We start from the raw sequence: 13,079 nt of genomic DNA, 5'->3' as shown, positions 1-13,079 counted from the left end.
CACGCACATACACGCACGCACACACACACACGCACACACACACACACACACACGCACACACGAACTTCCGTTTGTGATGCTTTGTCAGCTGCCAGGCCTGTCACTGGTTTTACCATGGGACAGTCATGATGCTCTAGCCTATTAGAACTCTGTCCATGAAAGCCTCCACAGTTCCCCTTGAGAGCATCGTGACCCCACTTCTCTGTAAAACCCTGCTCCATGTGACCTCACACTCAGGTGTCCAGGACATTCTCCCAACCCCTTCCTTAGACCTTGTGCCACTGATGCTGCCTCTGCCTGTCTGTAGAATGTTTTCAACTTGAAACCTAACTTCTTTATAAAGGGGACCAAGTCAAGATATTCATGTTTGAGGCTACACTGGAAAAGCTGTCTCACCCAAAAAGGACCAGGCGTGATGGCACACACCTTTAATCCCAGACAGAGGTCTGTGAGTTTTAGGCCAGCCTGGTCTACATAGTGAGTTTTAGGCCAGCCTGGTCTACATAGTGAGACCTGCCTCAAAAATGTAAGGAAAATTAAGTGAGGAGAGGACCCGTTCCCGACCCCCATCCCCAACCCCATCCCAATCCCCTTACCTCTGTTTAGTCACCTTTGCTCCTTAACCTGCATCCAGCCAGCCACAGCAGCTGTCCACGTACGCTCTGACTCTGTATAAGCACACAGCCACAGTAGACGGCAAGACAATCCTCGTGGGTGAGCAGCAGGGGCCCTCGGGTCACACTGAGGGAGGGGCGGGGCAGGAGGTGGTGGGTGAGGAGAGGAGGGCTCACAGGGCATGCAGCCTCACAGCGCCGGGGCCAGGGCTGGTGTGCAGGGCAGGCTTTAGGAGAGCAGACACTGGGAGGCCATTCCTGCAGAAGGAAAGGGGCACAGAGGCCTTTGACAGGGAGTAAACCTCATTGCAGGGACGAACATCAGCTAGCATTAATAGATACATCTGTGGCCTAACCACTCCTCAAATGTAGGACATGACCTGCCCACCCTTGGGGTCCCCAGGCATATATCCTGACTGTCCACCACCTGTGGAAACCTACATCTTGAAGGGTCCCATCTTCAGTGTGGGGACAAGGGGCACCTATTTGCCCGTCTTCTGGGATTCCCTATCTGCACTGTCCTTCCCTCTGGTTCTGTCTTCCTCCACATACCATTGCATACGCACGTCCCACGATACACTCATGGTTCCACATAGAGACCTGCATGGAGATATTTGGCACATGTAGGGGTCTCCCTGCCCCCCAGCCCCATCGAGCAGACAGAGCTGTGTTCTCGTTGCAGACTTCTGGGATACAGCAGGCCAAGAGCGGTTCCAGAGCATGCATGCCTCCTACTACCACAAGGCTCACGCCTGCATCATGGTATGAAACCAGCTGGGCAGTGGGGAAACAAAATGGCACTGGGCAATTCTGGCCTGAGGGGTAAGGAGACAAGGGATCAATGGTCCTCAGCCTCGCCACCAAATATAGATGTGTAAGAAAGGGTTGTTCAAGGCCACCCAGACGCTTCACCCCATAACTTCTAAAAAAGCATATACCAGAGGAGCTGCCCTCAGATGGGGGGCAGATAAAAGAAAGCACAAAGCTAGACTCCCCTTGCCATTCAGTGTTCAAAGGAAACACGGCTGAGACAGGGCCACCAATGGTCACTGTGGGAGCACGCCCACAGGGAAACTGCAAGGGTGCCTCAGCTATTACCCACAGCTTCTGGAAGGCCTTTCCCTCTCAGATCAGCCCTCACCTCCCTCGCAGGCTCTCACTGTGCTATCGAGGGTAGTCACCACGGGTCCATGCAATAACCGCTTCAGGTGATAGGCTGCACAGAAGTCCCCAAAAGTCCCTTGTGCATAGGGCTCTAGTGAGACTGTAGCAGTCTCTCCTGGGAGTTCCCAGGCCCGTTTTCTAGGCCACCTCCCTTACATGCTGAGAAGGAATATGTTTTTCTTTTAATCCACAGATGAAACGTTTTCATGAGTCGCAAGCATCTGTGCACTTGAGGCAGTAGGCCGAGGGAGGTTTGATTCGGTTTGCTTTTGACTGAGTTTGGTACTAGGGAGTAAACAGGACTGATTTTGTGCCTAGGTGAATGCATTCTGCCCCTGGTCCAAGCCCCAGTCCCATAGTCTAGTTCTCTGAATTAGGGACCCTAGGGACTGTCACCAAGTTAGGACAGTTTGTGAGTAAGAGCTGATGTGGACTAGCTCACAGAATGGCAGCCAGACCTCAAGACTGACTATAAACAGACCCAGGTAGACGCCATATTGTTGTGACAGCTCTGTCAGTCATTCTGGCCCTAGTCACGAAGGAGGCAGGTGCTGCAGCTCTGATAAGGACACAAGTTGACACTATTGTTGTGAGTCTGCCTACAAAATGTAAGTTTGCCCTGGCACTTCATAGCATTTGACACCACCTGACCCTCCTAGCCCTGCCTCCTACAGTATGCACACCGCTGCTCTTGTTATGAGGGGTACCATGTCATCCATAAGGAGTGGCACAAAAGGGAGACACCGAGACTGGTCCATTCTACTCACCAGCTCCCATCTGCTCATCCCTCCGTTCTCTGCAGTTTAAACCCATTCACCAGAAATGCTGCTTGTGGCCCAGTCTCCGCTTAGATGCCACAGTCTCTATGCAGCCTCCTCTGATGATGTGTGGTCACATCTCCCTGTGTGCATGCACAGGACTCGGAGTACTGGTAGCACATAGTGAGATAGTGGTGTGTGTACATAAAGGCCACCTGGAGGGGCTTGCCAGATGGTGCATGAGGACAGTGAAGGGGTCATGGAAGGGTCACCGGTTCCTCCGTAGTCCTTTAAACACAAAAGCCCTTGAGAACTTAAAAAAGTCTTAATTCTAATAACCAACAGTACTAAGTAAAAGAGTGTGAAATAAGGCAAATGAAGCAATGTAGCCTGAAGTCAGTCTCTCTCTCTCTCTCTCTCTCTCTCTCTCTCTCTCACACACACACACACACACACACACACACACACACACACACACACACACACACCGGGCAGGGGCAGCCATTTTTGTTTCAGTCCTGCTCTAGCATTTGTATTTGACCTTGCCCTCTTTTCTGTCTGGGACTGACTCCACGTGTGCCCATTAGTTTCTCTCTGGCCCTGTTCTGAGGTGCTGGTCTGAGTTTGTATACACCTGTTTGGGTGTGTGTTGTCTGGAACTGACAAAGTACTTTGACACATCTAAATTGTCTTCTACCCTCTTAGGTATTTGATGTCCAGAGGAAAATCACCTATAAGAACCTGGGTACCTGGTATGCAGAACTTCGGGAGTTCAGGCCGGAGATCCCATGCATCCTGGTGGCCAATAAAATTGATGGTGGGGCCATCCCTGCACCTGGGTGACAGTAATTCCTGGGGACCAAGCACCACACATTTCCTTCTTTCAAAGAATGGGCAGCCTTTGTTTTTCCTTCCCAAGATACCCCCTCTCTAATAGGGAGGCCAGCAGCAAGACCCTGTCCTCCCGAGACACATACCCATATTACCCATTTCAAGGGCAGTCCCTGACAGTTCCTTCCCCACTGACCCTGCCTCCAAACTCTTCCCGTTGCCTGGGTGGACAAGCCAACGCCCTATTTCTCTCTGCAGCAGACATACAGATGACTCAAAAGAATTTCAGTTTTGCCAAGAAGTTCTCCCTGCCCCTGTACTTTGTCTCTGCTGCCGATGGTACCAATGTTGTGAAGGTAATGGCAGCACAGAGGCAGTCTGCTGACTCCTGGCTTAGGAGTTCTGGAGTCACCGGGAGGAGAGGAGGGGAAGGAGGAGGCAAGGACAGGGCATGGCTGGGTGCAGCAGAGGAGAGAGGTTGGGAGGACCGTATTTAGTGAAGCCGCCCACTGCCTGTGGGAAGGGGTGATGAGAGGGTCTGGTGAGGGGTGAGACTGCGGGTTATAAAACCAGGGTCCAGGGTCCTCCCCACAGCTACACTTCTGCCATTTTCGCCTTGCCTTCAGCTCTTCAATGATGCTATTCGATTAGCTGTGGCTTACAAAGAGAGTTCCCAGGACTTCATGGATGAGGTTTTACAGGAGCTCGAGGTAAGCTGGGCCCCATTTCAGGTACGGTAGAAAAGGTCGATGATTTCTTCAGAGATATGCAGTACAACCTAGCACATGGGGTTTCGCCTGCCTTTGCAACCCCTCACTGCCTCAGGACTGTCACTAGACAGATGCAAGGTCAGGCTCCACCTATGACCTTGTTCACAGAACTTCAAGTTGGAGCAGAAAGAAGAGGATACGCCAGGCCAAGAGCAGGGTGACATGACCAAGAGCCCATCTCCTTCCTAACCTGAGGACATCCACACATGGCAGAGTTGGGGTATTGGGAGCCATTTGGAACACCCTACATCTCTGGAGAACATCTCTAGGCTACCCCTGCTCAACTTCCTGCAAACCCACTATTCTGTGGTACATGATGAGGTCAATACAGACAAACTAGGCAGGCAAGATACCCGCCATCTTCCTGCATCAGGATGAGGGATCCATGTCTTTCACATCCCCCCACCCCCACCCCAGCAGCCTGATAGTGCAGGAACGGTGAACATGCTCATGTCATCTTAGTAGACATTTGGGTGTTTGTTGTCCTTCTTCCCAAACTGACCTCAGGGACTGTCCCTTCACTTCTGCGAGAGAATGATGCTAACCCTTGAGGACTATGTGATCCTACAGCATCCGTCTGTGATACCTCTGTCCCTGTCTCCCAACCAACTTTGTCAACAATATTTTTGACAGACAACTATTAATTCCAGATTTGTTTTTCTAGCACCGACTGTTTCAGGCGCTCTTCTAGGTCGGTTGAGAGCACAGGATCAGGACTCTTTTGCAGTGGAGTGAAGACAAGTCTAGCCATATCTGCTTATACACACACCTTACTGTTCCCCACCACGTGAACAAAAACAGCCTCCATCTCAGGGTAGAAAGCTTTCCTCCACCTCTCGAGGGCGAGTTAAACACTGCGTCTTCTGTGGGTGGCAGCAGACAGCAGAGATGAGCTGCCCTGCTTTTCTGCAGCTTGCCAGATTATGTTATGATTGTCTTGAGCATCATTTGCATTATCATTATTTTGTTTATATTGTCTCCTTTTTTATAATAAAGATAAAGTTTTGTAAACACTAAGTGTCTTAGTTACCTTTCTATTGCCATAGCAAAACATCATGGCCAAGGCAACTTACAGAAGAAAGCATTTAATGGGGCTTACAGTTTCAGAGGGCAAGTCCAGGACCACCATCCTGGGGAGCATGGCAGCAGGCAGGAAAGCATGGAGCTGGAGCAGTGGCTGGGGCTTCACATTTGGTCCTCAGAGCCCATCCCCAGTGACACACCTCCAGCAAAGCCACTCCTCCTAATCCTTCCTCAACAGTTCCACCTGCTCAAGCACTCAAACTTGAACTAATGGGAGCCATTCTCATTCAAACCACCACACTGAGTGTCTGTGCTTTGTAGTCTGAAGTAGACAAAGAAAAACATGAGCTACATAGATGAAGGAAGACTACCTTGATCTGCTACCATGCTGTAGTCCACACTAGCTCACGGTTAACTATAGAGACCATTTCAGTAGAATTTATTGTTTGTGGGTTTTTTTTTTAATTAAATATAGATTTGAGATCTCAGGAACAAGTGTATTTCACCTTTAAGTAGGTGATACTTGCATGTTCAACTTCTTATCCGGGATTCTCAGGAATGCATTATGCAGATGAGATAAAATTATTAGAAGAAAAATAAAAACTTGTTACTCAGCATAGTAGAACATACTGTTAAATCCCAGCAGTCGGGAAGCAGAGGCAGGTAGACCTGTGAGTTCAAGTCCAGTCTGGTCTACAGAGTGAATCCCAGGCTATCCATACCTACAAAGTGAGACTCTTCCTAAACAGAAAAGCAATCGTTATGGTAACTTATTAATAATCTGGAAGTGTGTGTGCATGCCTGCATGCATGTGTGCGTTACAATTTTGAGCTCTGAACCCAGGACCTGTCTAGTTAAGTAAGTGTCCTACCTCGGAACTCCACTCTGGCCAGTGGGAATTTCTCTTTATGTAAATAGCTGTATTGAGATAGATTTCACGTACTCAAAATGTATCATTACTGGCTTTCCCATAACTGTTCTGTATTAGGTTTCCTTGAAACAGAGCCTGAGAAGACATTTTTTAGATGGCCTACTGGGGTTGCTTTCTCAGCTGAGTGAGGGGAACAGAGTGAGGTGAGAAACCAAGCAAGATTTTACCTCAGCTGGAGGTCAACATTATAACTACCACCACACACACACACACACACACACACCCCGAGACTCAGGGAGGGACAAACTGTGAGGCACAGGAGATAGTCTGTATCCTCTAGGACAACGCGGCTCCTCCTTTAACTCAGACACTTCTCTGGGGAAAGGAAAAACTTCATTTCTCCATCAGCACTGGTACTGGGGCGAGAGTGCTCATAGATAACTACTGCACAACAGCTGTCGTTAAGCCATGCCTTTTATAAGTTTTAGGGGGTCTATTTGCCACTCTGTATGATTTAAGCGGTTTTTGAAGGGACTAAATTAAATAGACTAAATGAGGATGCAATGTCTGAGGTGAGATACATACGACTAACCTTCCGGTACATTTCATACAGTCACAGTGTGGTACACCTGCCAATTCTGTGTGGTTCCATCACTCCAAAGTGACGTCTGTACTGGTGGTGTCTGTGTTCTCTCTCTGAGGGTTTATTAATTCTGAATATTTCATATACGTGAAATCATACAATATGTGACTTTTTGTGCCTAACTTTCTTCAAGATTCATCCAGAGCAGGGCACAGTGGCGCATGCCTTTAATTCCAGCACCCAAGCAGAGGCCAGCCTGGACTACATAATGAGTCCCAAGACAGTCAGGACTATGAAAAGAGACCCTGTCTTGGAGAGAGACAGAGACAGAGAAGAGAGTCAGAGAGAGACTGATTTTTCATCCATGCATTGTGTACATTGTCTCTTTCATGGCTGGACTGTGTTCCATCGTGTATATATTCAACAATTTGTTTATTCACTCACCAATAAATATTTGACCTGTTTGCAACTTTTTTATCTATTGAGAGTACCATGGAGCCAGGTGTGGTGGCACTCAAGGGTCAGACAGAGGCAAGCAGATCACTGAAAAATCAGGGTCAGTCTGGACAACATACTCATTCCAGGATAGCTATGTCTACACAGTGAGCCCGTCTCAAAACTTGTAAAGACAAGAAAAAATTGCAAATTTTAGATCAGTATAATCTTAGGAATTTTAATACCTTTATCATCAAACATATATCACCCTCAAGTCCCATTCTCCACGGACCTTATCCAATATATTCAGACTTTCTGTGCCTTGGCTTTAACTTTGTTTTGTTCTTTCTGTTTGAATAAAAATAGCCACCATACACTCATACGTTTGAAAGCATGGTTCCCAGTTGGTAGAACTACTTGGGAAGGGTTAGGAGGTGTGGCCTCATTGGGGGAGGTGTATCACTGAAGGTGGGTTTTGAGATTTTAAAAGCCCAGTTTCCCTTCTCTCTGTGGGCCTCCTACTTGCCAAAAGGTATATAAGCTCGCATTTACTGATCCAACACCGTGCCTGCCTGCCTGCTGCCATGCTCCCCACTATGATGGTCATGAACTCACTATCTTGGTTCCTGTTGCTGTGGTGAAGCACCATGACCAAAGGAACTTGGGGAGGAAAGGGTTGAGTAGGCTTATGCTTGTACATCACAGTTCATCATCAAAGGAAGTCAGGACAGGAAGTCAAAAAGGGCAGGAACCTGGAGGCAGGAGCTGATGCAGAGGCCATGGAGGGGTGCTGCTTACTGGCTTGCTCCTCATGACTTGCTCAGCCTCCTTGTAGAACCCATGACCACCAGCCCAGGGATGGCACCACCCACAATGGGCTCTCTCGACATCAATCAATCACTAATTGAGAAAATGCCCAACTGCTGGATCTTATGGAGATGTTTTCTCAATTGAGGTTCCCTCCTTTTCGATGACTCTAGCTTGTGTCAGGTGGACATAGGAGCAGCCAGGACAGTCGCCCTCTAAAACTGTAAGCCCTGAATAAAGTCTTCCTTCTTCAAGGTTGCTTCCGTCATGGTGTCTCTTCCTAGTAATAAAATAGTAACTAAACTTTTTCAATCTTTGCCAGCTCCTTGCTGGCAGGTTCAGGAGAGAAGAGAGAAGTCTCAATCCTGCTGGGGGTCTCTCCAGGGCTGAGCAGAATGGAGAGGGTCGACAGCCCAAAAGAAACACACTGAGCCGGGAGTCTTGTCGAAGCAGGGACTCAACTTTGTGGCATCAGCCTCTCGTTTATATAATTTCAGAACATAGGGAGGGGGATTTTTAGTGGGGTAAGATGACACAAGAGGCAGGGAAGGGTGACAGAGGGTGTGGAGTGACTGACAGGGCCAATGGCAAAGCTCTACATCAGCAACAGTGGGGCAGAGGCAGGGCCAAACAGGTCTTGCTGAGTGATCCCATATGGAAGTGACTGAGAGAGGTCTCAAAACTTGAGCCAGGCTCAGGTTTGTCCTCAAGGCCCAAACCAGGGCCAAAATGGGGCCCAACAATTCTTAGGACAAAAATCTTGTTTTATTATATAAAATTGTCAAAAATATAAACTCAGACTTATATCCTTCTCAATAACTCTCTCACACACATTTACTATTTCTTTCCCTAAATAGGAGTCAAATCCAAATACATGGCACATTATAGAGAATTAAGATTGCCTATACCCATAGTTTTAATATCAAGCTTTTTTTCTACTGCAAACATCAAGCAAACTTTTAATCCCCTTGGAATCTTTTTTTTTCCCTTTCTATGGTTAGAAAAAAAAATACACATTTTAACAAGAGCCTTAGCACATCATCGAAATGACCCTGGATGTGAGGAAATTGTCCCTGAGAACAAGAAAGGGCACCGCAGAAAGCACACAGAGAGCTCTAACCCTCCAAGCTAGTCCAGGGACTTCAGTTTGAAGTGACAAAAGGTATTTTTATTCATGTCTTTTAGTCCTGTGCAAAAGTCGTACAGGGTATTATTTCTTATTTTCATTTTAAGATAGGGAATTCCCTCATGAAATTTCCCTTTTCCCCTCGTTTCTGCCTCTAGAATCTTCTTCCTTTCAAACCCTTCGTAACCTTTCACTGTGTTTGGCCAGCTCTTCCTTATAAAGTGTAACTTCACCATGCCACGTCCCAATGGCTTTTTAATGGTTAGCCCCAAACATTTTTTTAATCTGACCCTTTTGCCTTTCTAGAATTACTGTAGGCCATTCTTCTTTTCCCTATTACATATTAATTTCCCTATTGTATATTAAATGTTTTATTCATATCCAGTCTAAGACTGGAGTACTGATTTTCCAATCCCCTTTATGGCCAAGTTTCAAAGATTCCTCGAGTGGCCTTGTCTTAGTCAGGGTTTCTATTCCTGCACAAACATCATGACCAAGAAGCAAGTTGGAGAGGAAAGGGTTTATTTGGCTTACACTTCCATACTGCTGTCCATCACCAAGGAAGTCAGGACTGGAACTCAAACAGGTCAGGAAGCAGGAGCTGATGCAGGAGCCATGGAGGGATGTTCTTTACTGGCTTGCCCCCTGGCTTGCTCAGCCTGCTCTCTTATAGAACCCAAGACTACCAGCCCAGAGATGGCACCACCCACAAGGGGGCCTCCCCCCTTGATCACTAATTGAGAAAATGCCTTATAGCTGGATCTTGTGGAGACATTTCCCCAACTGAAGCTCCTTTCTCTGTGATAACTCCAGCTGTGTCAAGTTGACACAAAACTAGCCAATACAGGCCTTGATGAACCTCACTGTTATTATTCCATGTAAGTCATTGGTTGGGATCTTTTTATCTCCATCCTTGTACCCCATCCAGTCATGGCATTCTTGTTGTTCATTTTGTGTTGTTGTTAAGATTACATGTATGAGTATCTTGCCAGCATGTACATCCATGCACCATGTGGGTGGGCTTGGTACCTTCAGAGTCAGAAGAGGATGTCAGAGCCCCTGGAACTAAAAAGATGGTTTTGAAACACCATGTGAGTGCCAGGGACCAAATCCAGGTCATCCACAAAAGCAACAGTGCTTTAAACTACTGAGGCATTTCTCCAGCCTCAAAGAGATGGTGACCTCCGCTTACGTAGCAACCTTGGCTTTATGTGTTTCGCCTACATGTATGTAGGTGGCAGCAGCTCTTCTTATCATCCCCCTATGTCCACTAGAGAAGGTAGTAACATCGACATCAATTCAGGCCAGGTATAGAGTTGAGGCCCAAGATATTGATCCCATAGACCAAACATCGCATATGGGCAAGATATTGATCCCATAGACCAGAGGTCGCATATGGGTGTTTTCTCAAAGGCCTTAGCCCCCTTTGTAATTTAAGACCTCTGAGCTGGGAAGGGGGATGTTGACAAATGGAGAACATACCTGGATGGGAACATCCTTTAAGGGGATTCCTCGGTTGACAAGGGAAGATTTTGGATACCCTTCTGCCAGGTTCATTCTTAGACTAGAGACTGGGGTATACAAGAGAACTGGAACTGGAGCAGTTCATAACTGGGGCTCCCAACACAGAGACAGAGAAGTGATCCAGATGACCCCCTTTAGAAGGTGGCTCTCTTTTCTCTCGTTTACTCTGTTGCTGTTGTATCTGAGAAAAGAGGGTCCTGGCTCTCTTCTCCAACAGGGATCATGATCATCTTCTCCACACTCTTCACTTCTCATCATCAACATGTGCTATAAGCTCACACACCCAGTAGGCTGGTTGCCAACCTGACACAACTCTACTCGCTACCGAGAAGAGAGAATCTTGAGAAACACCTAGATTATGTAAGATTAGCCTAGAGGTAAGCCTATATGCTATTGTCTTAATGATTGGTGTGGAAGAACCCAGATCACAGTGGGTGATGCCATCCCTGGGCAGGTGGTCCTGGTTGATCTAAGAAATCAGGCTGAGCAAGCCATGAGGAGCAAGCCAGTAAGCAGCACTCCTCCATGGACTCCGCTTCAGTTCCTGCCTCCAAGATCCTGCCCTCCTCTGACTCCCTCAGTGATGAAATATCAACCTGAGAATTAGAAGCTAGAATAAATTGCTTCCTACCTGTTGCTTTTGGTCATGGTGTTTCATCGCAGCAATAGAAGCCCTAAGACATACAGCCTTAATCAGTTTTCTTTTCCCTTTTGACCCCAATACTGTAGCATGTGCCTCGGGAGACAAATTACTTTTATTGGTCTCAGATCTTTTATCCTTCTGCTTACCCAAAGATGGAGCCTGGTTCCCCATCCTTACAACGGCAATGTCTTGATGAGAGAGGCTCAAACGTCTCTCTTTTCCTATGGTGATAACCCTTGAGGACCAGTGAAGACCCTTTAACTACTGCAGTATAGAGGTGTGGAGCCTCTATACCACCTGAACTGCAGGTCCGGAGTCCACCCTCACTTCTCATCGGATTAAACATTTCAGTTGCACTCAAACCGCCCTTCCAGACATTCCGCCCACCAAAGCCGTATTCACACTTCCAAGTTGCATTTCGAAGTTGTTTTGTTTTTCTTCTTTTGGCTCAGAAGTTCTCTTCCCAGAACCTCAAAATTCATCCTCATGGACTAAATGGGGAACATCAGACAAAGGATCTCCATTTCCCCACACACACTCCGTTCCCAAGTCGTCCTGGGAGTTACTCACCCTCACATCTCCCCCTTACCCCCCTGTACTGGTGTCATGTGTTGTCCCCCTGGACCTTTTGTTTTCCACTTCCAAGGATGGACATCTCAGTAACTCACTTACCCAACCACATCAATACTCCATAGCTCAGTTTTCTTGCCTTGGTTTGTGCTCGGGCTTTACCTAGTTGCTGCCACACTCATTCGATGCCCTTATCTCAACACTGCTGATTCATTTTCAGAATTGGGGCTCTGTTAATTCAGGAGCCTGAGATGTTTGCCTGTATCCAGAACCTCGACCATGAGACAATAGGTGTGCACGTTCCCAGGACCTTTGGTCGCAGAGAGCCTCTCACAATTGGGTGCCAGGCTTTTAGAAATAGGTCTGGGGTTCCAAGAAAGGGACCACACTGCATCATGCCCCCGACCTCCGTCCCGCAGAGGTGGGGCAAAGATGACACTTAGGCCAAGGCAGGGTTTGAGCAGCTTCCACAGCTTCCCGCTGCAGCTTCCTTTATTCTCTCTACAGCTGACCCCAGCTCTCTACAGCAGTTCAGCTTCTTCCTCTCTGCTTTTCAGCTTCTCCTGCTTCTCAGCTTCTCTCTGCTTCTCCTACTTTATTCTGGGATCGCCCAATTTATCCCCTTCCACCCTCTGCACTCGTCTCTCATCGCTCATCATCCAGTCAGCATTCAGCACGCTCTATACACGAGCCATGCACGCAGACAGGGTGGGTGTTGATAGGCCAGTGACTCAATATCATGCTGAATGACGCTATACGTCAGGCGGCCCGCGTGTAATCACTCAGGTGCGCATAATCAGGTTTTTGGTAATCAAGCAGGGAATCACAGGGCTTGGCAGTGAACCAGGGTGCCGTCTTGTCTCACAAGGCCACAGCCACACCCGCTTCTCACACCATGAAATCCAAAATATGCCAGTAAGGTAAAAAGTGTTACTTCTGCACACAGGTGAATAGCCATTGCCAAATCCGAAGTCCTGCTGGGTTTGTTTTTTGTTTTTGGTTTTTGTTGTTGTTGTTGTTTTAAATGCCTAACACAAAGGGATCCTTGTCCTGAGTGGTCAGAGGCCTTACACGCCTACAAATCCAAAGTAGCACAGTTGGAGAGCAAAGTCCAACTTTTGAGAACAGAATGCATCCTTGAGTACATTCAGGAAGTGTGGCTTCTCTCTGCCCTACCATCTTGGATAAACACAAGTGGTTAATCCAGACACCGGGCTTGATTTACTTTCTTGACCAGAATGAACAGCAAAACCGAGCCCATCAGGGCGTCCTTCTCAGGACTAAGCAAAGAAATGTGGTCAGGGCTGAGTGAGGGCTGCAAAGAAATGTGGTCAGGGCTGAGTGAGGGCTGCAAAGAAAT

The 13,079-nt window shown here is 47.5% G+C and overlaps 1 protein-coding gene across 3 annotated transcripts in view; it reads left to right on the top strand.

Annotated features, from left to right (window-relative positions):
* Rabl2b (RAB, member of RAS oncogene family like 2B) overlaps positions 1 to 5,148 on the top strand; it is a 9,632-nt gene extending 4,484 nt beyond the window's left edge. The window contains exons 4-9 of one of the 3 annotated variants that reach the window (XM_021217058.1): positions 635 to 714; positions 1,297 to 1,376; positions 3,242 to 3,353; positions 3,626 to 3,723; positions 3,994 to 4,077; positions 4,246 to 5,148. In XM_021217058.1, coding sequence (XP_021072717.1) covers positions 635 to 714; positions 1,297 to 1,376; positions 3,242 to 3,353; positions 3,626 to 3,723; positions 3,994 to 4,077; positions 4,246 to 4,326 — 535 coding nt within the window. In that variant the 3' untranslated portion in view covers positions 4,327 to 5,148. The remainder of the gene's footprint in view (positions 1 to 634; positions 715 to 1,296; positions 1,377 to 3,241; positions 3,354 to 3,625; positions 3,724 to 3,993; positions 4,078 to 4,245) is intronic. The other 2 variants (XM_021217059.2, XM_029531119.1) reach the window with 2 other exon arrangements.
* Positions 5,149 to 13,079: the final 7,931 nt, after the last annotated feature.

Source organism: Mus pahari, chromosome 17 (genome assembly GCF_900095145.1).
Source record: "Mus pahari chromosome 17, PAHARI_EIJ_v1.1, whole genome shotgun sequence".
NCBI classification, from domain to species: Eukaryota; Metazoa; Chordata; class Mammalia; order Rodentia; family Muridae; genus Mus; species Mus pahari.
Note: the sequence above shows the minus strand (reverse complement) of the source record. Positions and strands in the feature narration are given on the sequence as shown.